This window comes from Amblyraja radiata, chromosome 1 (assembly GCF_010909765.2).
Source record: "Amblyraja radiata isolate CabotCenter1 chromosome 1, sAmbRad1.1.pri, whole genome shotgun sequence".
NCBI classification, from domain to species: domain Eukaryota; kingdom Metazoa; phylum Chordata; class Chondrichthyes; order Rajiformes; family Rajidae; genus Amblyraja; species Amblyraja radiata.
The window spans coordinates 115,617,922-115,643,943 of record NC_045956.1 but is presented as its reverse complement, the minus strand read 5'-3'; the positions used below and the strand labels follow the sequence as shown (position 1 = coordinate 115,643,943).

At 43.7% G+C, this 26,022-nt stretch overlaps 1 protein-coding gene across 1 annotated transcript in view; it reads left to right on the top strand.

The window, feature by feature from the left end:
• mtmr7 (myotubularin related protein 7) overlaps positions 1 to 26,022 on the top strand; it is a 110,999-nt gene that overhangs the window by 13,869 nt on the left and 71,108 nt on the right. The window contains exon 2 of the mRNA XM_033029319.1: positions 23,374 to 23,496. Within this exon, the coding sequence (XP_032885210.1) occupies positions 23,374 to 23,496 (123 nt within the window). The remainder of the gene's footprint in view (positions 1 to 23,373; positions 23,497 to 26,022) is intronic.

Sequence of the window (26,022 nt, the reverse complement as noted above, 5' to 3'; positions counted from 1 at the left end):
AAGCAAATGCAAATGTTTTGTGCCTCACGCTTTTCCAAAGATAATTCATTTTCAGCACACAATTCTCGAAGAACGAGATTATTTATATTATTAATGTTTGGGCATAATGGCAAACGATGATGGTGGTGGGTATCATTGATGAACATGACGCCGGCACATATCACTTGAAAGTAGTTATTTCAGAATGGCTGCTTTTCCCTTCAAACTTGGCCCAAGAGGCATTGACGTAAAATATTGAAGTTCAACACCTAGTGAAGTTAGTTAATTGTTTTGCTTTGCTGAGTATTTGGATTTGGTGATGCATTTACTGAATAGACAATTGAAGCTTTCAAAGTATCACCATAATAGTATTGATGAATGTGGCAAATTATGCAAACAAATTGAACAATCAAATATCACCTCACAGTAAATCTGTTTCTAAACAATGTATCATAAGAAACCATGAAGCTATGAGTCTAGTGATCACGTTTTGGTGGGTTTAGCGATGAGGAAATATTACAACACAATATGATACGATAGAACTTTATTTATCCCAGAAGGGAAATTGATCTGCCAACAGTCATAAAAAACACAGAATACATGAAACATGAAATTAAAGTGACGAGTGGAAAGGCTTGGGGATGTGCAAAGTTTGAGGAGGGGGGTGGGGGTGGGGGGGATTCGGTCTCATCTGGATGGAACCAGTCTGCTGCTGATGGTACTCCTCATATTGACCAGTGTGTCTTGGAGGGGGTGAGCTGTATTATCCAGGATGCTCAGCAGTTTGAGGAGCATCTTCCCCTCCAAAACCACCCCCCATGAATCCAACTCCGCCCGCAGGCCGGAGCCAGACTTCCGGATGAGTTTGTTGATCCTATTGGCGTCCTCAGCCTTCGCCCTGCTGCCCCAGCACACGGCAACGAAGAAGATGGCACTGGCTACCACCGATTGGTAGAACATCTGCAGCATCTTACTGCAGATGTCGAAGGGGCGGAGCCTCCTCAAAAAGTACAGCCGACTCTGTCCCTTCTTGTACAGGGCCTCAGCGTTCCTGGAACAGTCCAGCTTTCTGTCCTGGTACACTCCCAGGTATTTGTACTCCCTGGTAAACTGCACATCCACACCATTGATGGAGACAAGGGACAGGGGTGTTCCTCTCCTCCTAAAGTCCACCACCAATTCCTAGGTCTTGACGGTATTGAGCTGCAGGTGATTCAGCTTAACACCATGAGATCAACTGTCCATTTTGCACTACACTTTTCTTTACATTGAAACAGGATGACTTTGCGATTGTATCATTTTCAATCTCAGTTGAAAATGGCATAATTCATCCTTGGTCGTTATTTGCTTACATGTTGAGCCTTCGGAGGGTTGAGGCATGAGTCATGGTGAACCCACCTCTCACAATTGTTTCTGTCAAAAACAGATTAACGTCATTTATCTCATTTTGCTTCATTGGGAACCTAACCACCAGATGACGACATTAACTACATAATGTGATTTATTTAATGTAAAACCTTTCAGGGAGCCAATGATGATGTGATAGGTTTCTTTGCACATGTAAATCTTTATTTCATTAGTTTAGTTCAACAATAGAATATTAGTTTAAATTTAATCAAATAAACCTGTATTCATGGGAGTCACTATAAGAGTGAGTCACTAAGGAAGACACAAACAATATCCCTGATTTACTAGTGGTCAGAGGATCTAGGGCAGGGGTCGGCAACCTTTGTTCTGCATAGTGGCCAGTACACATGTCTGTGAGTGGATGGCGTACCACATCTACCACGTGTTCACATAGATCACACCCCCATCCCGCCCCGGATGGCAGGCATCAAATCACGTGTTCACATGAATCCCACAGCTTTAAGGACACCACCAGGAGCACTGGCCCCTAGTTACTAGCGCTTTCGAACATGGCGAACCAACGGACCATTGTCTTGGCTCTGTCCTGAAGGCGGTGGCTCCAATACTCATACTCACTCGTCCCCGGCCAATTAACAACCCTGATCCCGACAGTGAAGCCCAGACACAGCTTTGCGCAGGATGCGGTACAGCTCTAGTGCTCGGCGGCTCCGTAATCGCGGCCGCCAGCACAGGCCTCCTTGCATCACCGCGCCTCGGGCCCGGGAGGTACCGGACATGCGGGAAGTCTGCAGGCCAGATGACGACGGAAAAAAATATACGCCTGGGTGATTTCGGGTTACGGGCCGCATTCGGCCCGGGGGCTGTTGGTTGCCGACCCCTGATCTAGGGTGACAGAGGAACTGAAGGAAATTCACATTAGGCAGGAAATGGTGTTGAATAGACTGATGGGACAGAAGGCTGATGAATCCCCAGGGCCTGATGGTCTGCATCCCAGGGTACTTATGGAAGTGGCTCTAGAAATCATGGACGCATTGGTGATCATTTTTCAATGTTCTATAGATTCAGGATCAGTTCCTGTGGATTGGAGAGTGGCTAATGTTATCCTACTTTTTAAGAAAGGAGCGAGAAAGGTGGGAGAGAGAAAACAGGGAATTATAACCATATAACCATATAACCATATAACAATTACAGCACGGAAACAGGCCATCTCGGCCCTACAAGTCCGCGCCGAACTATTTTTTTCCCTTAGTCCCACCTGCCTGCACTCATACCATAACCCTCCATTCCCTTCTCATCCATATGCCTATCCAATTTATTCTTAAATGATACCAACGAACCTGCCGCCACCACTTCCACTGGAAGCTCATTCCACACCGCTACCACTCTCTGAGTAAAGAAGTTCCCCCTCATGTTACCCCTAAACTTCTGTCCCTTAATTCTGAAGTCATGTCCTCTTGTTTGAATCTTCCCTATTCTCAAAGGGAAAAGCTTGATCACATCAACTCTGTCTATCCCTCTCATCATTTTAAAGACGTCTATCAAGTCCCCCCTTAACCTTCTGCGCTCCAGAGAATAAAGACCTAACTTATTCAACCTATCTCTGTAACTTAGTTGTTGAAACCCAGGCAACATTCTAGTAAATCTCCTCTGTACTCTCTCTATTTTGTTGACATCCTTCCTATAATTGGGCGACCAAAATTGTACACCATACTCCAGATTTGGTCTCACCAATGCCTTGTACAATTTTAACATTACATCCCAGCTTCTGTACTCAATGCTCTGATTTATAAAGGCTAGCATACCAAAAGCTTTCTTTACCACCCTATCTATATGAGATTCCACCTTCAAGGAACTATGCACGGTTATTCCCAGATCCCTCTGTTCAACTGTATTCTTCAATTCCCTACCATTTATCATGTACGTCCTATTTTGATTTGTCCTGCCAAGGTGTAACACCTCACATTTATCAGCATGTGAGGTTGTGCAATTATAGACCAGTTAGCCTGACATTGGTGGTGGGGAAAATGCTTGAGTCAATTATAAAAGATGAATTAGCGACACATTTGGTTAGCCGTAACAGAATCGGTCCGAGTCAGCATGGATTATGAAGGAGAAATCATGCTTGACTAATCTTCTGGAATTCTTTGAGGATGTAACTTGGAAAATGGACAAGGGAGAGCCAGTGGATGCAGTGCACCTGGACTTTCAGTAAGCATTTGATAAGCTTCCACATAGGAGATTTGTGGGCAAAATTAGAGCACATGGTAGGGTACTGCCATGGATAGAAAATTGGTTGGCTGACAGGAAACAAAGAGTAGGGATAAACGGGTCCCTTTCAGAAGGGCAGGCAATGACTAGTGGGCTGATGCAAGACTCGGTGCTGGGACCGCAGCTATTTACAAAATACATCAATGATTTAGATGAAGGGATTCAAAGTAAAATTAGCAAATTTGCAGATGACACAAACGTGGGTGGCAGGGTGAACTGTGAGGAGGATACTATGAGGATGCAGGGTGACGTGGACAGGCTGGGTGAGTGGGCAGATGCATGGCTGCATAGTGTGGATAAATGTGAGGTTATCCACTTTGGTGGCAAAAACAGGAAGGCAGATTATTATCTGAATGATGTCAAGTTGGGAAAAGGGGAAGTACATAGAGATCTTGGGGGTCCTTGTTCATCAAAGTAACTTGCAGGTACAGCAGGCAGTGAAGAAAGCGAATGACATGTTGGCCTTCATAACAAGAGGAGTTGAGTATAGGAGCAAAGAGGTCGTTCTGCAGTTGTACAGGGCCCTAGTGAGAGCACACCTGGAGTATTGTGTGTCTCCAAGTTTGAGGAAGAACATTCTTGCTATTGAGGGAGTGCAGTGTAGGTTCACAAGGTTAATTCCCGGGATGGCAGGACTGTCATATGTTGATAGAATGGAGTGGCTGGGCTTGTATACTGGAATTTAGAAGGATGAGAGGGAATCTTATTGAAACATACTAGATTATTTAGGGTTTTGGACACGCCAGAGGCAGGACACATGTTCCCGATGTTGGGAAAGTCCAGAACCAGGGGCCACAATTTAAGAATAAGGGGGAAGCCACTTAGAACGGGGATGAGGAAAAACTTTTTCACCCAGAGAGTTGTGAATCTGTGGAATTCTCTGCCTCAGAAGGCAGTGGAGGTCAATGCTCTGGAGGCTTTCAAGAGAGAGTTAGATGGAGCTCTTAAATGTAAAGGAGTGAAGGTATATGGGGAGAAGGCAGGAATGGGGTACTGATTGTGGATGATCAGCCATGATCACAGTGAATGCTGGTGCTGGCTCGAAGGGCCGAATGGCCTACTCGTGCACCTATTGTCTACTGTCTATATGGAAGACTAATATGCTAGGGCAGTTTGAGATCAAAAAGGAGGTGGTGTTGGGGCTCTCTGTAGATCATTAAGGGCCTGATAAGTTCTATGCAAGTTATTGAGAGAGGCAAGAGAGAAGATTGCAGGGGTCTTGACGAAGGTTTCTTCTCTAGACACAGGCAAAGTCCCAGAGAATTGGAGAGTAGAGATAATCCAGGAGATGGTAGGCAAATGAGCCTCATATCATCGGTAGGGAAGCTGTGGTAGTGGATTAACCAAGATAGGATTTACTCGCATTTTGAAGAGTATGAGCAAATTAGGAGCAGTCAACATGGCTTTGTACATGGCACGTTATGCTGTACGAACTTGACAGATATTTTTGAGGAGGTGATGAAGGTGATTGATGAAGGTACGGCAGTGGATGTTGCCTATATGAATTTTAGTAAGGCATTTGATGCAGTCCCTTGTGGTAGGCTGATCAAGGTAATTAAGATGCATGGATTCCACAGTGACGGTCATTTGGATTTGGATCTGGCTTACTCATGGAAGACCGAGGATTGTGGTAGATGGATGTTATTCTTGCTAGAAGTCTGTGACAAGACACAACTTGGATCAAAATGTAGATGGAGTTGTCCAATGAAGATCAAGGAATTAGGGGTTCTGCGGAACATGCAGAGAAGAGGAGTTGAGGTTCAGCCATGATCATGAATGGTGGGACAGGCTTGAGGTGTCAAAAGTGGTGTACCTCAGGTTTCTGTGCTGGGTAAATTACTGTTTGTCATCTCTATCAATGATTTGGATGAGAACATACATGGCAAAATTAGCAAGTTTGCAGATGATAAGAACTGGGAGGTTATGCAGATAGTGAAGATGGTTGTGACAAATTGCAGCACGATCGTGATCGATTGGCCAGGTGGGCTGAGGAATGGTTGATGGGATTTAATACAGAGAAATGTGAGGTTGTGCATTTTGGGAAGTCTAACATGGGCAGGACCTGCACAGTAAATGGTAGGGCTCTGGGGAGTGTCATAGAGCAGAGGGATCTAGGAGTGCAAGTGCATGGTTCCTTGAAGGTGGAGTCGCGGGTAGATAGGGTTGGTCAAAAAGGCTTGGCACATTAGTTTTCATCAGTCAGAGTATTGAGTATAGAAGTTGGGAGGTCATGTTGCAGTTATATAGGACGTTGGTGAGGCTGTATTGAGAGTATTGTGTTCAGTTCAGGGCACCATGTTATGGGAAAGATGTTGTCAAGCTGGAAAGAGTACAGCAAAAATTTACGAGGATGTTAGGACTAGAGTATCTGAGCTACAGGGAGAGGTTGAGTAGGCTGGGACTCTATTCCTTGGAGCACAGTAGGATGAGGGGTGATCTTATAGAGGTGTATAAAATCATGCGAGGAATAGACCAGGTAAATGCACAGAGTCTCTTGCCGAGAGTTGGTGAATGAGGACCAGAGGACATAGGTTTAAGGTGAAGTCTGAGCCTGGGATCCCTTGTTGGGGACCCCGGAGAAGAAGAGCTCTGACAGCCGGCCCGCGGCCTGCTTCTAACCACGGGCACGGCAGGGACTTACCATCCGGAGCAGGATCCCTCGCTGGGGATCCCTGGGGAGAAGAAAGGAAAAAGGAGGAGGAGGAGCCCAAGGGCTGAGGGAGAGATAGGAAGGGGAGGAGACAGCAAGGGCTAACAAAATTGGGAGAATTCAAAGTTCATGCCACCAGGATGCAAACTCCCCAACGGAATATGAGGTGCTGTTCCTCCAATTTCCGGTGGTGCTCGCTCTGGCCATGGAGGAGGCCCAGGACAGAGAGGTCGGATACGGAATGGGAGGGGGAGTTGAAGTGCTGAGCCACCGGGAGGTCAGGTTGGTTAATGCGGACCGAGCGGAGGTGTTCGGCGAAACGATCTCCAAGCCTACGCTGGGTCTCACCAAAGGCCTGTAGCTTTGTAAGATTTTCTCCATTTGTATTACGGCCTTCCTCACAATAATGGAAAACATTCTCATTTATCTTCCTTATAAATTCCAGTATTGTGTATGAGGACACCCAGATCCCTCTGTACAGCAGCAGTCTGTGGTCTATCTCGATATACACATTATTCCCTTTTATTCTTCCCCAAATTAAACTCCATGTGTCAAATCTTCGCTGGCTCGTATAACCAATCTAGATCCCTTGGCAGCTTCTTTGCCTACTCAAATTGATTTTCCATCTCTTTTTCATCTGCAAATAAGGCTGCAATATCCTTGAATCCTTTATAAGTCAGTAATGTAGTTGCAGAACTGATTCCTGTGGCACCATGCCTGTTAGCCTGTCAGTCTTGAAATGACCTATTAATCCTGATCCTATTTTGTTAGTTCGCCAGTCCTTTCTCCATGCTAGTGCATTGCCCCAATGCCATGATTGTTTAGTGTTTAGAATCTCCCAATTTCAACCCTTTTTACTCTTTCTATTAATAGCAGATCATCTTTGATTTCAGGCTCTTGTGTTCCCAGCCATAGTAAATTCTGTGGGACAACTGCTAAAGACACCATTTACCTATTTTCCAGTTGTGACACTTGAGCTTGACATTTGTACAACTTCAAGTTCCAATCGTAATTGCAGCTCTTCGACTGAAAGGCAACAATGCAAATGATTGCGCGTAAAACCTGGTTTTGGATCAAGTTTTCTTTCAATTGTGCAAATGCAATGCACGTCCCTGGTTTCTTGTGTGCAGGCCACACTGAGGGTTAATTACATACATATAATATGCTATCTTAGGTGAGCCTGCAATTCTATGGGAAATGTTGGGTCCCTGTCACACGGGAGGCCTGGTCCCCCAACGCAACCCGTTCCCCAACACAATATTGCACCATTAAACCTATAGCCCCCACGGGAGGCGTGGTCCCCCAACTTAACCCAGTTGCCAAACATAAGATTCCTGCACTCCCCTGCCTCCCTCAGCAGTGGACTTAAAAAAAAAATCCAATTGCACTTCCCCAATTGCAATACCAATTGAGCCTCCCCCTCCTGTCCTGCCAGGAGCTGTGATGGTAACATTGTTGCAAATGTTGGGTGGAGGGCTGTGATATCCCATTCAGGTAAAAGGTTGGTGTAAGCATAGAGTGTTCGTGTATTTCAACTTTGTATCGAAGTTTGTTGGTAGCTGGCAGTAAAAATCTTGATAAGTTGGCTTTTTTAAACCTTGAAATATCAATGACATGAAATATAGCATAAAACCTTCTGAACCTGATTACGGCGTGGAATGCAAAAATGTGTCAGACTATGTAAAATTTTAAGCGCTAGCACATAGCGTTTTGAAGAAGATACATAACATACAACATATACAGACATACAGACAAGATGAGACTTTAAAAGGGATAGATAGATTAAGGTTTCATCACCTGCATCGTGTGCATGGAATAATCCAAATACATTATGTGCTAGAGCGGTGATTCTTAACCTGGGGGTCGTGACCCCCATGGGGGTCGTTTGGGGTTTTTCTGGGGGTCATGAAGGAGTTATAAATAACATATCTATTATTGAGCCCATTTTTAGGAACCTAACAAAGGTACATACCACACACAGTATTTTGTTCGCGTTAGCGTGTATGTATACGCACACGAACTGTGCGTTGCGAACCACGTCCGCCAAGAAGCGCACATATAGTGAAGCATTTCTCAAGTTCGGTTTGACAAGCATTGTTCAAAAATCCATGGTCAAGCCGCAATGTGTTATCTGTGCCAAGGTTTTGAGCCAAGAGTGCATGAAGCCCAGAAAACTGAAGATCCATTTGGAGTCGTCACAGCGACCTGGCAGGGAAGGGCGTGGAAAAACAAAAAGAAGCCACATTCAAGGGTTCCCGCATCGATTCGACGGGTCACAGCGCTCGTCAAAATGAAGCAGCGCTGGAGGTTTCATACCGGATTGCTTATCGAATTGCACAGACTAAGAAACCTCACACCATCGGTGAAGAGCTTATCAAGCCATGCCTTCTTGAAGCAGCGAAGTTGGTGCTGGGGGAACAGCATGTTCAGACAGATTTCCCCTTCGAATGACACAGTCAAAAGTCGAATCTCGGATATGAGTAATGATATTCTGCTGCAAGTAGTGAGCGCTGTGAAGAGCAGCCCAGTGTATTCACCGCAACTGGACGAGTCAACAGATGTTGTCTCGTGTTCCCATCTGCTAGTCTACATTCGATACCTCGACGGAGAAGCCATGAAGGAGGTGTACCTGTTCTCGGAGCCATTGGCCACTACCACTCGGGGAGAAGATGTGTTCAGAATGCTGATAGCCCTCATCAAACATGAGCTTGGCTGGGAATGACATGTCGCGCTGTGTACAGATGGGGCACCTTCCATGGTCGGAAGCAGATCTGGCCTCAAAGCCTTCATGAAGGATATCACTCCCTATGTCTCCTTTACCCACTGCATGATACATCACCATGCTTTAGCGATGAAGACTCTCCCTCCTGGTCTTCCACAAGTGCTTTCAGATGTGGTGAAGATTGTGAACCACATCCGAGGGAGCACAACAAACTCAAGAATCTTCAGAGTGATGTGTGAAGAAATGGGCGCCGATGTTCTGATATTCCACACAGAGGTGCGCTGGCTTTCGCGTGGTAAAGTTCTCAATTGTGTGATTCAACTTCGAGAGGAAATAGCGCTGTTCTTGGAGAGAGGGTGTACCAAGAAGGAGAATCATCTTCATGAAAAGATGCAGGATGAACTGATCGTGATGAATGTTGCTTACTTGGCTGTCTTTTTTGCCAAGATGAATTCCTTGAACCTGTTACTTCAAGGAAACCTCCCAATGCTACACATGGCTTGTGACAAAGTGGCAGCGTTCAGGAGGAAGATTCATCTTTACCAGAGAAGAGTCCAGGATGGTGACACGACTATCTTCCCTGAGATGACGCCTCTCATGGATGCTACCCCAGATGCTGAATGCCACTTCCACGAGGAGATCTCAACCCATTTTCTGGCAATTAGCGAAGCCATCGAATGTTAATTTCCCAGACTGGACGACCGCTCTCGTGATGAGTGGATCGTCGAACCCTTTTCCGTTGAAGACGGTGCTATCAGCAATAATAACGTGGCTGCGAAGGTTGAATTTTACCGAATTCATGAAGATGCGCAGCTCAAGAGTGATTTCATTGAACATGAAGGTTCTGAAGAAGGGTTTCGGCCCGAATCGTTGCCTATTTTCTTCGCTCCATAGATGCTGCTGCACCCGCTGAGTTTCTCCAGCATTTTTGTGTACCTTCATGGAACAAGAGCTCGCCACATTTTGGCTGAAATTGAAGGATTGTCCTGTTCTTTCGAAGAGGGCTCTGACCCTATTGGCCCAGTCCCCCTCAACCTATCACTGTGAGGCTGGATTCTCAACCATGGTAACTCTGATAATGAAGGCACACAATAGGCTTGTGATCAACACTGACATGAGGTGCTGCCTGTCGAGCATTCGTCCTCGTTTTGATCGCCTGATGGCTGGGAAGCATTTTCAGTCATCCCATTGACTGAATACTGGCAGACATGTTTTAATAAATCAGGCTTTTTTTTTCAATGTTTGTTTTGGGGGTCACAGTACTGACCAAGAATGTTTGATGGGGTCGTGGGGTCAAAAATGTTAAGAACCAATGTGCTAGAGTAATGGGCCTGTCCCACTTAGGCAATTTTTTCGGTGACTGCCGGCGACTCGTAGTCGTAGCAGGTCGCTGAAAAAACAGCGACTGGACCTCCCTACGACAATGTCTACAACAAACTACCTGCTAGTCGACGTCAAGCTACGGCAACCGGCGCCCATTAGGATGTCCACCTACGACCACACCTACGCCAACCTACATCCACCTGTGCCAAGCTACCACAAGGTAGGCCAATTCAGTCACTGGTACCTGTCGCCGGTTGACGTATGTAGTCACCAATGGAATTCACTGAAGCCAGCATCGGCGCCAACCTACGTAATCATGGCAGCAACCTACACCATCTTGGCAACAGCACCTACGTCAGGCTATGATCGTTGGCGTCAAGCTCACGGGCGCCGACTGTCGCCAAAACGTTTCAAAATCCAGCGGCGACCGGAAAAAAGGTACGACTCTTTGGGCGACTGAGGAGACCATACAGACGACACCCCGGCGACCATGTGGCAACAGCCTAGTCACCTGCAGTCGCCTAAAATATCGCCTAAGTGGGACAGGTGCATAACTCAGTGGGTCAGGCAGCATCCCGGGAGAACATGGATAGGTGACGTTCCTTCAAAAGGTCCTGACCTGAGTTACTCCAGCACTTATGTATTTTCTTATAAACAGCATCTGCAGTTCCTTGTTTCTATAACCTAAATGCACTAACAGTTATGCGCCATAATTGCAATATGGTTGTTGGTGATTTCCTTATTAATGTTTGCTAAAAATGTACACTACAGCTTTAAAAAAAAAAAAGTGATGCATGATATGGTTTTGCTTGAAATAGTAAGTGGTGATTATTAAAAGTCTTGACCAAGAGCTGGTGAAGCAGGACTAAAAAATCCATTGTTATCTTATGCGTCTTGAGTCTGGTATATTGTGTTTTTGTGTTTTCTGTTTATTTTTAGGGTAAGTAATAATCCTTTGTGCATATCATTGGAAATAGTCCTTGGAAAGTTACTCAGTGATAAATTCATGCTGCAGGGCACCCAAGTACTCTCAAACTATTTTTGATCAGATATCCTTGCATTGTTTGACAAATCTTTTTTTGCAATTGATGTCAGATGGTAACTCTGGTTTAGTTGTAGCATTCGACTTTTGGAGTTGGAAATATTTTGGACTGAAGTTCTTGAATGGAATGCGAGTGCAATATCTTACTGACGAGACGGGCAGGCACATTGTAACTATCAGCAGGACAAAAGATCTCTGGGCACTATTTGAAGAGCAGTGTGTTTATTCGGCTGTCTTGGCCAATATTTATCCCTTGATCAGAATCAACAGAAAAACTAATTATTTGCTGAGATGCAAGAATGCCTGCATTTCATTGACTAGATCATTTGTGATCACCTCTGGCCATCAAAGGCTGAACATAAATCAGTGTATATACTTTTCTAATTAAAGACGGAGTGTTGTATCATTACATTATGCTTTTCATCTCTGACATTTGTTAGATTGCTGGGAATAAAACAAGTGAATTTCTCGATTGCATATACAGTGCCTTCCATAATGTTTAATAAGACCCATCATTTATTTATTTGACTCTGTACTCCACAATTTTAGATTTTTGTAATATAAAAAATCACATGTGGTTAAAGTGCACATTGTCAGATTTTAATAAAGGCCATTTTTATACATTTTGGTTTCACCATGTAGAAATTACAGCAGTGTTTATTCATAGTCCCACCATTTCAGGGCACCATAATGTTTGGGACACAGCAATGTCAAGTAAATGAAAGTAGTCATGTTTAGTATTTTGTTGCATATCCTTTGCATGCAATGACTGCTTGAAGTCTGCGATTCATGGATATCACCAGTTGCTGGGTGTCTTCTCTGGTGATGCTCTGCCATCTTTTGCAGCCATCTATTGCAGCCATCTTTAGCTTATGCTTGTTTTGGGGGCTAGTCCACTTAAATTTTCTCTTCAGCATATAAAAGGCATGCTCAATTGGGTTCAGATTGGGTGATTGACGGCCACTCAAGAATTTAGCTTTGAAAAACTCTTTTGTTGCTTTAACAGTATGTTTGGGACATTGTCTTGCTGTAGAATGAACAGCCAGCCAATGCGTTTTTAGTCATTTGTTTGAACTTGAGCAGATAGGATGTGTCTATACACATCAGAATTAATTACGCTACTACCATCAGCAGTTGTATCGTCAATAAAGATAAGTGAGCCAGTACCTTCAGCAGCCATAAATGCCCAGGCCATAACACCCCCACCACTGTGTTTCACAGATGAGGTGGTATGCTTTGGATCTTGGGCAGTTCCTTCTCCCCTCCATATTTGCTCTTGCCATCACTCTGATATAAGTTAATCTTCGTCTCATCTGTCCACAAGACCTTTTTCCAGAACTGTGGTTACTCTTTTAAGTACTTCGCGGCAAACTGTAACCTGGCCATCCTATTTTTGCAGCTAACCAGTGGTTTGCATCTTGCAGTGTAGCCTCTGTATTTCTGAGCGTGAAGTCTTCTGCGGACAGTGGTCATCGACAAATCCACACCTGAAGAGTGTTTCTGATCTGTCGGACAGGTGTTTCTTTATTATAGAGAGAATTCTTCTGTCATCAGTTGTCATCCTTGATTAGTAAGCTCACCAGTGCTCTCTTTCTTCTTAATGATGTTCCAAGCAGTTGGTTTTAGTAAGCCTAAAGTTTGGCTGATGTCTCTAACTGTTTTATTCATGTTTCTCAGTCTCAAATGGCTTCTTTGACTTTCATGTTGATAAACAGCAATCAAAGTTTCCAAAGGTGATGGAAAGACTGGAGGAAAGACTAGGCGCTGAGAGCTCTCTTATACCTGTATTAAGGAGGCATTTAAACACACCTGAGCAATTAAAAACACCTGTGAAGCCATGTCCCAAACATTATGGTGCCCTGAAATGGGGGGGACTATGTATAAACACAGCTGTAATTTCTACATGGTGAAACCAAAATGTATAAAAATACCCTTTAATAAAATCTGACAATGTGCAGATTTAACCTCATGTGATTTTTTTTCTGTTACAAATCTCAAATTGTGGAATACTGAGGCAAATAAATAAATGATGGGTTTTTGTCCTAAACATTATGGAGGGCACTGTAGTTTTCATGATTAGTTTAGTTCAGAGATACAGTGTGGAAACGGCCCTTCAGCCCACCAAGTCTGCACCGACCAGTGATCACCCGTGAACTGCTTCTATCCTACACACTAGGGATAACTTACAGAAGCCAATTAACCTACAAACCTGCATGTCTTTGGAGGTCAAGGTCCCACATAAGAGATTAGTATACAATACAATAAAATACAATAAAATACAATACAATACAATTTATTTGTTGTCATTTGAACCCAGATGTTCAAACGAAATTTGGTTTCTGCAGTCATACAAACAAGAAGAAGAACCAAGACACAACACAATTTACACGAACATCCATCACAGTGAATCTCCTCCTCCCTGTGATGGAAGGCAAAGTCATATCTCTCCCCTGCACTCCTCGTTCTCCTCCCGATGTCAGAGTCAAAGCCGCCGGCGGGCGATGGTAAATAAGTCCCACGGCAATTATAAAGCCGTGGCGGGTGATGCAAGGCCGCGCTCCGGGTCTTGGTGTTGGAGCCCCCGGCGTTCGCTAACAAGTCCCGCGGCCATTTAAAGCGGGCGATGTAAGGCCCTGCTCCAGGTCATCCTCAACTCCGCCACTCGGGCGGGAGAAGTCGCCGTTGCGGAAGCCCCGAAAAGCGGTCTCCCACCAGGGACCCGCGGGCTCCCGGTGTCACCGTCCACCGGGCCGGCGGCTGCAGCCTCCGAATCTCCTGGGTCAGGCCACAGCAGCGTGCCACCACCGCTCCTCCCGCTCTGAACTCGGCCAGCTCCGTGATGGTGGGTAAGTCCGCAGCGCCGTGACTGGAGCCCCAGGTCGTTCCGGTTGGAAGCCGCTCCACGGTGCTAGGCCCCAACGACAACGGAGACCCGACAGAGAAAAGGTCGGGTTCTCCGTGCAGGGGAAAGATTTTCCCCCCGCCCCCCACACACATACCCAGTTTAAAAAAAAATAAAATCTACATTCAAACGAGATTAAAAAAGACAGACGGACTGCAGAGGCCGCTGCGACGTGAGTCACGCCGCCCACTTTACTTAAAGCACACGGTATTGGGGGTTCAGTATTGATGTGGATAGAGAACTGGCTGGCAGACAGGAAGCAAAGAGTAGGAGTAAACGGGTCCTTTTCACAATGGCAGGCAGTGACTAGTGGGGTACCGCAAGGCTCAGTGCTGGGACCCCAGCTATTTACGATATATATTAATGATTTGGACGAGGGAATTGAATGCAACATCTCCAAGTTTGCGGATGACACGAAGCTGGGGGGCAGTGTTAGGTGTGAGGAGGATACTAGGAGGCTGCAAGGTGACTTGGATAGGCTGGGTGAGTGGGCAAATGCATGGCAGATGCAGTATAATGTGGATAAATGTGAGGTAAAAACAGGAAAGTAGACTTTTATCTGAATGGTGGCCGATTAGGAAATGGGTAGATGCAACGAGACCTGGGTGTCATGGTACACCAGTCATTAAAAGTAGGCATGCAGGTGCAGCAGGCAGTGAAGAAGGCGAATGGTATGTTAGCATTCATAGCAAAAGGATTTGAGTATAGGAGCAGGGAGGTTCTACTGCAGTTGTACAGGGTCTTGGTGAGACCACACCTGGAGTATTGCGTACAGTATTGGTCTCCTAATCTGAGGAAAGACATTCTTGCTGTAGAGGGAGTACAGAGAAGATTCACCAGACTGATTCCTGGGATGTCAGGACTTTCATATGAAGAAAGACTGGATAGACTCGGTTTGTACTCGCTAGAATTTAGAAGATTAAGGGGGGATCTTATAGAAACTTACAGAATTCTTAAAGGGTTGGACAGGCTAGATGCAGGAAGATTGTTCCCGATGTTGGGGAAGTCCAGAACAAGGGGTCACAGTTTAAGGATAAGGGGGAAATCTTTTAGGACCGAGATGAGGAAAACATTTTTCACACAGAGAGTGGTGAATCACTGGAATTCTCTGCCACAGAAGGTAGTTGAGGCCAGTTCATTGGCTATATTTAAGAGGGAGTTAGATGTGGCCCTGGTGGCTAAAGGGATCAGGGGGTATGGAGATAAGGCAGGTACAGGATACTGAGTTGGATGATCAGCCATGATCATATTGAATGGCGGTGCAGGCTCGAAAGGCCGAATGGCCTACTCCTGTACCTATTTTCTATGTTTCTATGTTTCTATGTGTGGGAGGAAACCGGAGCACCCAGAGAAAACCCACGTGATCACAGAGAGAATGTGCAAACTCTGTACAAACAGCACCTGTAGTATGAATCAAACCCGAGTCTCTGGCGCTATAAGGCACCATCTCTACCTAAGCCACTGTGACGCCCCTGCTATATTACTATATTTTTTACAGTCAGGAATATTAAAATCATGTTCCACTTGCACCGGCCACTTATTTCATATTTATATTGGACAGTTTGTCTTTATTTTAAAAAGGAATACTGCAGCACAGACTTCAGACTGAAGAAGGGTCTTGACTCAAAAAGCCACCTTTTCATTTTCTCCAAAGATGCAGCCTGATCCCCTGATGTTACTCCAACATTTTGTGTCTATCTTTGTATACACCAGCATCTGTAGTTGATTTTTATTATCACTTTACTGTTCTATATTCTATAACATCAATTCCAGGTTGTGGGAAACTGTTGACATTACAATTATTTACAATGTAAAATCCATGGGAGGTGCCCTGGCTATGGCTTGACACACTACCATAAATAATAAGAATCAAAAACCTAGGACTGGATGAGAAGGCAGTGAGAAATCAGGAAGTTTGTATTTTGCTCTGTTCACCCTATGGGAAAACATGGCTGCTGGAGGTGAGAGTGAACGCTGGCGCGATTGGCTGCCGCTGCTCTCTCTCCGAATTGTGTATTGTTGCTGTATATGTTGTTTTTGTTTCATGCTTGTTTAATTGTAAGGTGTCATGTTTGTATTAATTGTAAGGTGTCCATGAGAGTCCTGAAAGGCACCCTATAAATAAAATGTATTATTATTATTATTATTATTATTATTATTATTATTACACTACAGGAATCTGCTAAATTATGACTTTTTCCTATTGTTTCTCATTATTTTTTAATCTTCACCGTTTACTGTTTAAATGGCTTCTGCTTTCTTACTAAAATGTGTTCTCCAACTTTCTGCCCAATTCCGCTTGTTTATAGCATCACAAAACCCTTTCATTGATTAATAATTATTTAAAAGGGAAAACGTGGCACAAAATTGGCAATTGCATCCTGACCGCAGGAGTTTGAGTCAAGTCTATGCTTGTTACTGTGAAGGACCAAAGTGAAATAAGAATACAGTTTGACCTAGTTACCTAGACATGAATTCATAGCACGGAGTTGGAAGTATAATCCTGAGGCAGCACAACAGTGGTTGGTGTGGGAAACAAAACAGTTACCCTGCAAGACAGGGTTGTTGGCTGACAATTCTTGGAATAGTATAAGAAGAGCTTTATCCTGTGTTTTGCTCACAATTAAAAAAAAAAAAAAAAGAACTAGACATAAACTGCTTCTATTCATGCTTAGAAAATGTAATATATTATTTTCCCTGCTGCTATTATATTTCATAATGGTCAGTACAACTAAGTGCAGTGTTAACCCTTGGGTTGTTACTTAGCCTCTAAGCATATTTATTGTCCCTTACGGAAAGTCACAAAGCTCCTTTTTTTTTTTGACTTACAATACCTTTAGTTATTATACTTAATATGGAAAACGTGTTTGCTTATGTAATGTAAAAGGCAAAATTTAATTCAAATATTGTGTGCTGATGGCGTGCTTATAGATTTGGGTGTTTGTTCAGTTTTAACAGAAGTTACATAGAATTGTGTGGTTCTGCTCTATTTAAAAAATATATCTTTACCTAGCTTCTTGGATTTAATCCACTCGCTTGATCTGCTGGTAGAGAGACAATCTCCTATTGAGTGACAAATGACACATTCCACGTCTCTGATCTCATGATAGATGAATTTGAATATAACATTTTTATCGTTGGATCTGTGGAACTGAGGTATTTTCAAAACTCACGTTGCTCCAATTAAAAAAAAAAAGAAATGTTGCTAATTCTACATTTCTTATCCTGGGAGAACAGTCACCACAAATATTGCAGTAACTTAGGAAAGCCATATTTCTTGGATCCTGCTCGCTTTTACCGTGTGGTGAGTTAAAAACCCATCGCGGGGCTTGTCTCAACAGAGGCCCGGGAGCCGTGACAGAGGGAGGAGCGACCTCCGTGTGGTGAGTTAAAAACCCATCGCGGGGCTTGTCTCAACAGAGGCCCGGGAGCCGTGACAGAGGGAGGAGCGACCTCCGTGTGGTGAGTTAAAAACCCATCGCGGGGCTTGTCTCAACAGAGGCCCGGGAGCCGTGACAGAGGGAGGAACCAAAATCTGCAACGTTCCATTCGCAGATCTCACTTCCAGAGAAGGAGTCTGGTGGAAGCCTCTGATTGGTCAAACGGACTAGAGGAAGCAGCTGATTGGCTTGTATCCCGGTTAAGGCTTTATTGTATTCGGTTAAGGGGGAGAATGAGGGCCAGGGCAGTTTACTGTTCTGGATGTCAGATGTGGGAGGTCATGGAGTCTGAGTGCCCTCCAGATGTCCACATCTGCGCCAGGTGCGTCGAGATGGGGCTCCTAAGGGACCGTGTTAGGAACCTGGAACAGCAACTTGATGACCTCTGTCTGCTCAGGGAGAGCGAGGAGGTCATAGATAGGAGTTACAGGGAGGTGGTCACTCCAAGACCACGGGAGACAGAAAACTGGGTCACAGTTAGGAAGGGCAACGGGCAGAGGCAGGGACTGGTGAGTACCCCGGTGGCTGTACACCTTGAAAATAAGTACTCATGTTTGAGTAAAGGTGGGCGAGACAGCCTACCTGGGGGCAGCGACAGCGGCCGGGCCTCTGGCATAAAGACCGGTCTTGTTGCTCAGAAGGGTAAGGAAAAGAAGAGGAGGGCAATTGTAATAGGGGACTCTATAGTCAGGGGGTCGGATAGGCGATTCGGTGGACGCAGACAGGAGACCCGGATGGTAGTTTGCTTCCCTGGTGCCAGGGTCAGGGATGTGTCTGAACGTGTCCAAGAAATCCTGAAATGGGAGGGAGAGGAGCCTGAGGTTGTGGTACATATAGGTACCAACGACATAGGTAAAAAAAGAGAAGAGGTCCTGAAAGAAGAATTTAGGGAGTTAGGTAGAGAGTTAAGGAGAAGGACTGCAAAGGTAACAATCTCAGGATTACTGCCTGTGCCACGCGACAGTGAGAGTAGGAATGGAGCGAGGTGGAGGATAAATGAGTGGATGAGGGACTGGTGCAGTGGGTATGGATTCAAGTTTCTGGATCATTGGGACCTCTTTTGGGGAAGGTGTGACCTGTACAGAAAGGACGGGTTGCACTTGAACTCGAGGGGGACCAATATCCTGGTGGGGAGATTTGCAAAGGCTACTGGGGAGACTTTAAACTAGTATGGTTGGGGGGAGGGACTCAAATTGGGAAAGCTAGCAGTCAGTGTGTGAGTCAGGAGGCAGAGAATGGTAGCACTCTGACCCAAAATGTAGGGGAGAGAGAAGAAAAAGACAATAAACAGAGAATAAGAGAGGGTGGGTTTCTTAAATGTGTATATTTTAATCCTAGGAGCATTGTAAGAAAGGTGGATGAACTCAGAGCCTGGATTGACACCTGGAAGTATGATGTTGTGGCGATCAGTGAAACATGGTTGCAGGAGGGCTGTGATTGGAAACTAAATATTCCAGGATTTCGTTGCTTCAGGTGTGATAGAATTGGAGGGGCAAGAGGTGGAGGTGTTGCATTGCTTATCAAGGAAGATATTACAGCAGTGCTTTGGCAGGATAGATTAGAGGGCTCGTTTAGGGAGGCTATTTGGGTGGAACTGAGAAATGGGAAAGGGGTAGCAACACTTATAGGGGTGTATTATAGACCGCCAAATGGGGAGCGAGAATTGGAAGAGCAAATATGTAAGGAGATTGCAGATATTAGTAGTAAGCACAAGGTAGTGATTGTGGGAGATTTCAATTTTCCACACATAGACTGGGAAACACATTCTGTAAATGGGCTGGATGGGTTGGAGTTTGTAAAATGTGTGCAGGATAGTTTTTTGCAGCAATACATAGAAGTACCTACTAGAGAAGGAGCGGTGCTGGACCTCCTGTTAGGAAATGAGACGGGTCAGGTGGCAGAGGTATGCGTTGGGGAACAGTTCGGGACCAGTGATCACAATACCATTAGTTTCAATATAATTATGGAGAGGGTCAGAACCGGACCTAGGGTTGTGATTTTTGATTGGAGAAAGGCTAACTTTGAGGAGATGCGAAAGGATTTAAAAGGAGTAAATTGGGACATTTTGTTTTATGGGAAAGATGTGGAAGAGAAATGGAGTACATTTAAAGGTGAAATTTTAAGAGTACAGAATCTTTATGTCCCTGTTCGGTTGAAAGGAAATAGTAAAAATCGGAAAGAGCCATGGTTTTCAAGGGAAATTGGACACTTGGTTCGGAAAAAGAGGGAGATCTACAATAATTATAGGCAGCATGGAGTAAATGAGGTGCTTGAGGAGTATAAAGAATGTAAAAAGAATCTTAAGAAAGAAATTAGAAAAGCTAAAAGAAGATATGAGGTTGCTTTGGCAAGTAAGGTGAAAGTAAACCCAAAGGGTTTCTACAGCTATATTAATAGCAAAAGGATAACGAGGGATAAAATTGGTCCATTAGAGAGTCAGAGTGGACAGCTATCTGCAGAGCCAAAAGAGATGGGGGAGATATTGAACAATTTCTTTTCTTCGGTATTCACCAAGGAGAAGGATATTGAATTATGTGAGGTAAGGGAAACAAGTAGAGTTGCTATGGAAACTATGAGATTCAAAGAAGAGGAAGTACTTACACTTTTGAGAAATATAAAAGTGGATAAGTCTCCAGGTCCGGACAGGATATTCCCTAGGACATTGAGGGAAGTTAGTGTAGAAATAGCAGGGGCTATGACAGAAATATTTCAAATGTCATTAGAAACGGGAATAGTGCCGGAGGATTGGCGTACTGCGCATGTTGTTCCATTGTTTAAAAAGGGGTCTAAGAGTAAACCTAGCTATTATAGACCTGTTAGTTTGACGTCAGTGGTGGGCAAATTAATGGAAAGGATACTTAGAGATAATATATATAAGCATCTGGATAAACAGGGTCTGATTAGGAACAGTCAACATGGATTTGTGCCTGGAAGGTCATGTTTGACTAATCTTCTTGAATTTTTTGAAGAGGTTACTCGGGAAATTGATGAGGGTAAAGCAGTGGATGTTGTATATATGGACTTCAGTAAGGCCTTTGACAAGGTTCCTCATGGAAGGTTGGTTAAGAAGGTTCAATGATTGGGTATTAATGGTGGAGTAGCAAGATGGATTCAACAGTGGCTGAATGGGAGATGCCAGAGAGTAATGGTGGATGGTTGTTTGTCAGGTTGGAGGCCAGTGACTAGTGGGGTGCCACAGGGATCTGTGTTGGGTCCACTGTTGTTTGTCATGTACATCAATGATCTGGATGATGGTGTGGTAAATTGGATTAGTAAGTATGCAGATGATACTAAGATAGGTGGGGTTGTGGATAATGAAGTAGATTTTCAAAGTCTACAGAGAGATTTATGCCAGTTGGAAGAGTGGACTGAAAGATGGCAGATGGAGTTTAATGCTGATAAGTGTGAGGTGCTACATCTTGGCAGGACAAATCAAAATAGGATGTACATGGTGAATGGTAGGGAATTGAAGAATGCAGGTGAACAGAGGGATCTGGGAATAACTGTGCACAGTTTCCTGAAAGTGGAATCTCATGTAGATAGGGTGGTAAAGAAAGCTTTTGGTGTGCTGGCCTTTATAAATCAGAGCATTGAGTATAGAAGTTGGGATGTAATGTTAAAATTGTACAAGGCATTGGTGAGGCCAATTCTGGAGTATGGGGTACAATTTTGGTCGCCTAATTATAGGAAGGATGTCAACAAAATAGAGAGAGTACAGAGGAGATTTACTAGAATGTTGCCTGGGTTTCAGCAACTAAGTTACAGAGAAAGGTTGAACAAGTTAGGGCTTTATTCTTTGGAGCGCAGAAGGTTAAGGGGGACTTGATAGAGGTCTTTAAAATGATGAGAGGGATAGACAGAGTTGACGTGGATAAGCTTTTACCACTGAGAGTAGGGAAGATTCAAACAAGGGGACATGACTTGAGAATTAAGGGACAGAAGTTTAGGGGTAACATGAGGGGGAACTTCTTTACTCAGAGAGTGGTGGCTGTGTGGAATGAGCTTCCAGGGAAGTTGGTGGAGGCACGTTCGTTTTTTTATCATTTAAAAATAAATTGGATAGTTATATGGACGGGAAAGGAATGGAGGGTTATGGTCTGAGCGCAGGTATATGGGACTAGGGGAGAATACGTGTTCGGCACGGACTAGAAGGGTCGAGATGGCCCGTTTCCGTGCTGTAATTGTTATGTGGTTATATGGTTTTACTTTCTGGTTTCCCTCAACGTCCAAGCAAAATTTGTGGATGAGCTGTTGCCAGAAGTTCAATTGTGAGTTCGAGAGTCAAGAGTGTTTTATTGTCATATGTTCCAGAATGAAATTCTACTTGCAGCAGCACAACAGAATATGTAGACATGGTACATGTAAAAAATATAGAAAACAAGTAAAAAGGTTTGTTCAGTGTGTGTGTGTATATACACACACACACACACACACACACACACACACACACACACACACACACACACACACACACACACACACACACACACACACACACACACACACACACATATATGCACACAAAAAATAAACAAACAATTATAATGCAATAATAACAATAATAGTCTTTTGGGCCTAAGTTTGCCTATTATTATCTTTTATCCTCTCCTTGAAAAAATATGTTTGCCACTTCTTTTGGAAGTGAGATTTATTGCTGGATTGTTAAGAATGCTTTTAAAGGTTTCATTGTGTCCTCGATGATGGTTTGAAATCAAAATAATTTCTGACCCGGCAGAACTTTAAAAAACTGAGTGAGCACAAACATCAGATACTAAATAAAGGATTATCATTTTCTGGTCAATTGTAATTTGTTCTATCTTGATGCTTTTTTAAATTGTTGCTGTGAGATATTATCAGCTAAACTGTGAATTTCAGAAAAAAGTGTCAAACAAAAGTTGCCTGACAGTGTTTGTAGGGTTACGAATACATCAGTAGATTCAAATGGTACCATAAACATGTGAAGTAAAGATAAAATAACAAGTCACCGGTGAAATTCAGGAGGTCAGGTAGTATATGTGAAGGCAAAGAGATAGTCCCTTTGTCTCCAAAGATGCTGCTTTCATTTTGCCGACAGGGATGCTGAATTCTTCTAGCAATTTGTTTTATGTTCCAGGTGAAAGCATCTGAAGTTTCTCGTGCACAGTGGAACAGGCAGAATAGTTCCACCTTATAATTACATTTACACATGGTGTCTTTAAAATAAGTGAATGTTCTACTCATTTTGGGGTGTTAAATTGCTTAGTTTTGAGATTGTCTTCACACAGCTATATTATTTTGCAGGTTTCTAAGATTTTGAATTACTTTTTATAAAACTTACAATACACACAGATTGAATACATTCCTGAGTGAGTAAGTGATAAAATGCCATCTGTGAATGTAAAAACTTTGTCCCCTTAAGTAGACAAAGAACCTAACTGCTTTAATTACTATTATGAATAACTTAATTGCAAGTACAATTCTCAGTTCTGCAGATAAGGATGACCGATGGTTAGCTGATATTATTTGACTGAAGAACAAAGTGGGATTCGAATGTATCATAAATATTTGCTTTCATTTACAGCTCTTCTGGGACAGTTAAAAGTCACGGCTTAATTGCTATGTCATTTCATTATTCAGTTATGACTTTACATCTATTGAATTGAGTTGAGATTTTTTGCACTGAACTATTTATGTTTTTAGGTTGAAAATGTCCGTTTGTTGGATGGAGTCTTATTGAAGAAGGCAGCAGTTGGTTCACTATATCTGACAGCAACGCACTTAATTTTTGTGGAACATATGTCTGAGTCTCAGAAGGAAACCTGGGTAGGTTTTATTTGGCATTCAGATATTTAGTGACTATTTAAAGTGTTCTGTATTATGCTCATTTGGCTACTTATCACCAGCTGGATAAAACTATGTTCACTTGAATCCATTTTCATCTATCTACCTCTCACTAGGAAATCTACGGTACGGGCTTTTCTTCCCTTCTTTTAGCCATTGTCTTCAGTGTCTTTCAAGCATCTATCCTTCGCTCGCTGATTCACATTCTGTCTATTGGTAAAAGCAGTCAAAATCACAGGAAGGTCATCGAGTCATACAGCGAGGAAACAAGCCCCCCACCCCAACTTGCCCACGCCAACCAACTTGTCGCATTCACACTAGTTCCACCTGCCCATGCTTGGCCCATAACCCTCTAAACCCATCCTCTCCGTGTACCTGTTCAAGTGTCTCTTAAATGTCATGATGGTATCTGCCTCAACTACCTCCTCCGGCAGCTTGTTTCATACATCCACCAACCTTTACGTTAAAAAAAAAAAGTTACCCCTGCATTTATATTAAATCTTTCTCCCCCTTTCCTTAAACCTATGTCCGCTGGTTCTCGATTCCACTATGGGCACAAGACTCTGCATTCACCCAATCTATTCCTCTCATGATTTTATACATCTCTATAAGATCACCGCTCATCCTCCTGCGCTCCAAGGAATTATGTCCTAGCCTGCTCAATCTCTCTCTGTAGCTCAGACCTTGAATCCTAGCAACATCTTTGTAAATCTTCTCTGCACCCTCTCCAGCTCGACAACATCTTTCCTATAAGATGGTAACCAAAACTGAACTCAATACTCTAAATGTTGCATCACCGATGTCTTATACAACTGAAACATGACCTCCCAACTTCTATATCTAATAATAATAATAATAATAATAATAATAATAATAATAAATACTTTATTGATCCCCTCAGGGAAATTCAGATGTCCAGAAGCTCCCAACCAACAAACCCACAGATTCAAAACGAACGCAGACAGAAAATACATAGAATACAATGTGGACACTACCTGAGAGCAATAAATACTTAAAAAGACCAATAATTAACAGTTAAAAATTAATAATTGCAAAATGCATCCCCCTACAGCCTAGCGGTCCGAATTATAAAATCTAATGGCTGCAGGGGCGAAGGATCTCCCGAAGGATCCTAATATGTGTAAGAAGGAACTGCAGATGCTGCAGATAGACACAAAAAGCTGGAGTAACTCAGTGTGACAGGCAGCATCTCTGGAGAGAAGGAATGGGTGATGTTTCGGGTCGAGACCCTTCTTCAGACTGGTTCGGGATAAGGGAAATGAGAGATATAGATGGTGATGTGGAGAGATAAAGAAAAATGAATGAAAGATATGCAAAAAAGTAACAATGATAAAGGAAGCAGGCCATTGTAAGCTGATGGTAGGGTGGAAATGAGAAGCTAGTGCGACTTGGGTGGGGGAAGGATGGAGAGGGAATGCCGGGGCTACCTGAAGTGAGATAAATCAATATTCATACCACTGGGCTCTAAGCTGCCCAAGCATAGAAACATAGAAAATAGGTGCAGGAGGAGATCATTCGGCCCGTCGAGCCAGCACCGCCATTCATTGTGATCATGGCTGATCGTCCCCAATCAATAACCTGTGTCTGCCTTCTCCCCATATCCCTTGATTCGACTAGTCCCCAGTGCTCTATCTAACTCTCTCTTAAATCCATCCAGTGATTTGGCCTCCACTGCCCTCTGTGGCAGGGAATTCCACAAATTCACAACTGGGTGAAAAAGTTTTTTCTCACCTCAGTCTTAAATGGCCTCCCCTTTATTCTAAGACTGTGGCCCCTGGTTCTGGACTCGCCCAACATTGGGAACACTTTTCCTGCATCTAGCTTGTCCAGTCCTTTTATAATTTTACATGTCTCTATAAGAATCCCCCTCATCCTTCTAAACTCCAGTGAATACAAGCCTAGTCTTTTCAAACTTTCCTCATATGACAGTCCCGCCATACCACGGATCAATCTCGTGAACCTACGCTGCACTACCTCAATCACAAGGATGTCCTTCCTCAAATTAGGAGACCAAAACTGTACACAATACTCCAGATGTGGTCTTACCAGAGCCCTATACAGCTGCAGAAGAACCTCTTTACTCCTATACTGAAATCCTCTTGTAATGAAGGCCAACATTCCATCAGCTTTCTTCACTGCCTGCTGTACCTGTAAGCCAACTTTCAGTGACTGATGTACAAGGACACCCAAGTCTCGCTGCACCTCCCCCTTACCTAACCTTACCCCATTGAGATAATAATCTGCCCCCTTGTTTTTGCCGCCAAAGTGGATAAACTCACATTTACCTATATTATACTGCATCTGCCCACTCATTCAACCTGTCCAGGTCACCCTGCAACCTCCTAACATCCTCTTCACAGTTCACACTGCCACCCAGCTTTGTGTCATCCGCAAACTTGCTAGTGTTGCTCCTAATTCCCTCTTCCAAATCATTAATATATATGGTAAACAGTTGCGGCCCCAACACCGAGCCTTGCGGTACTCCAC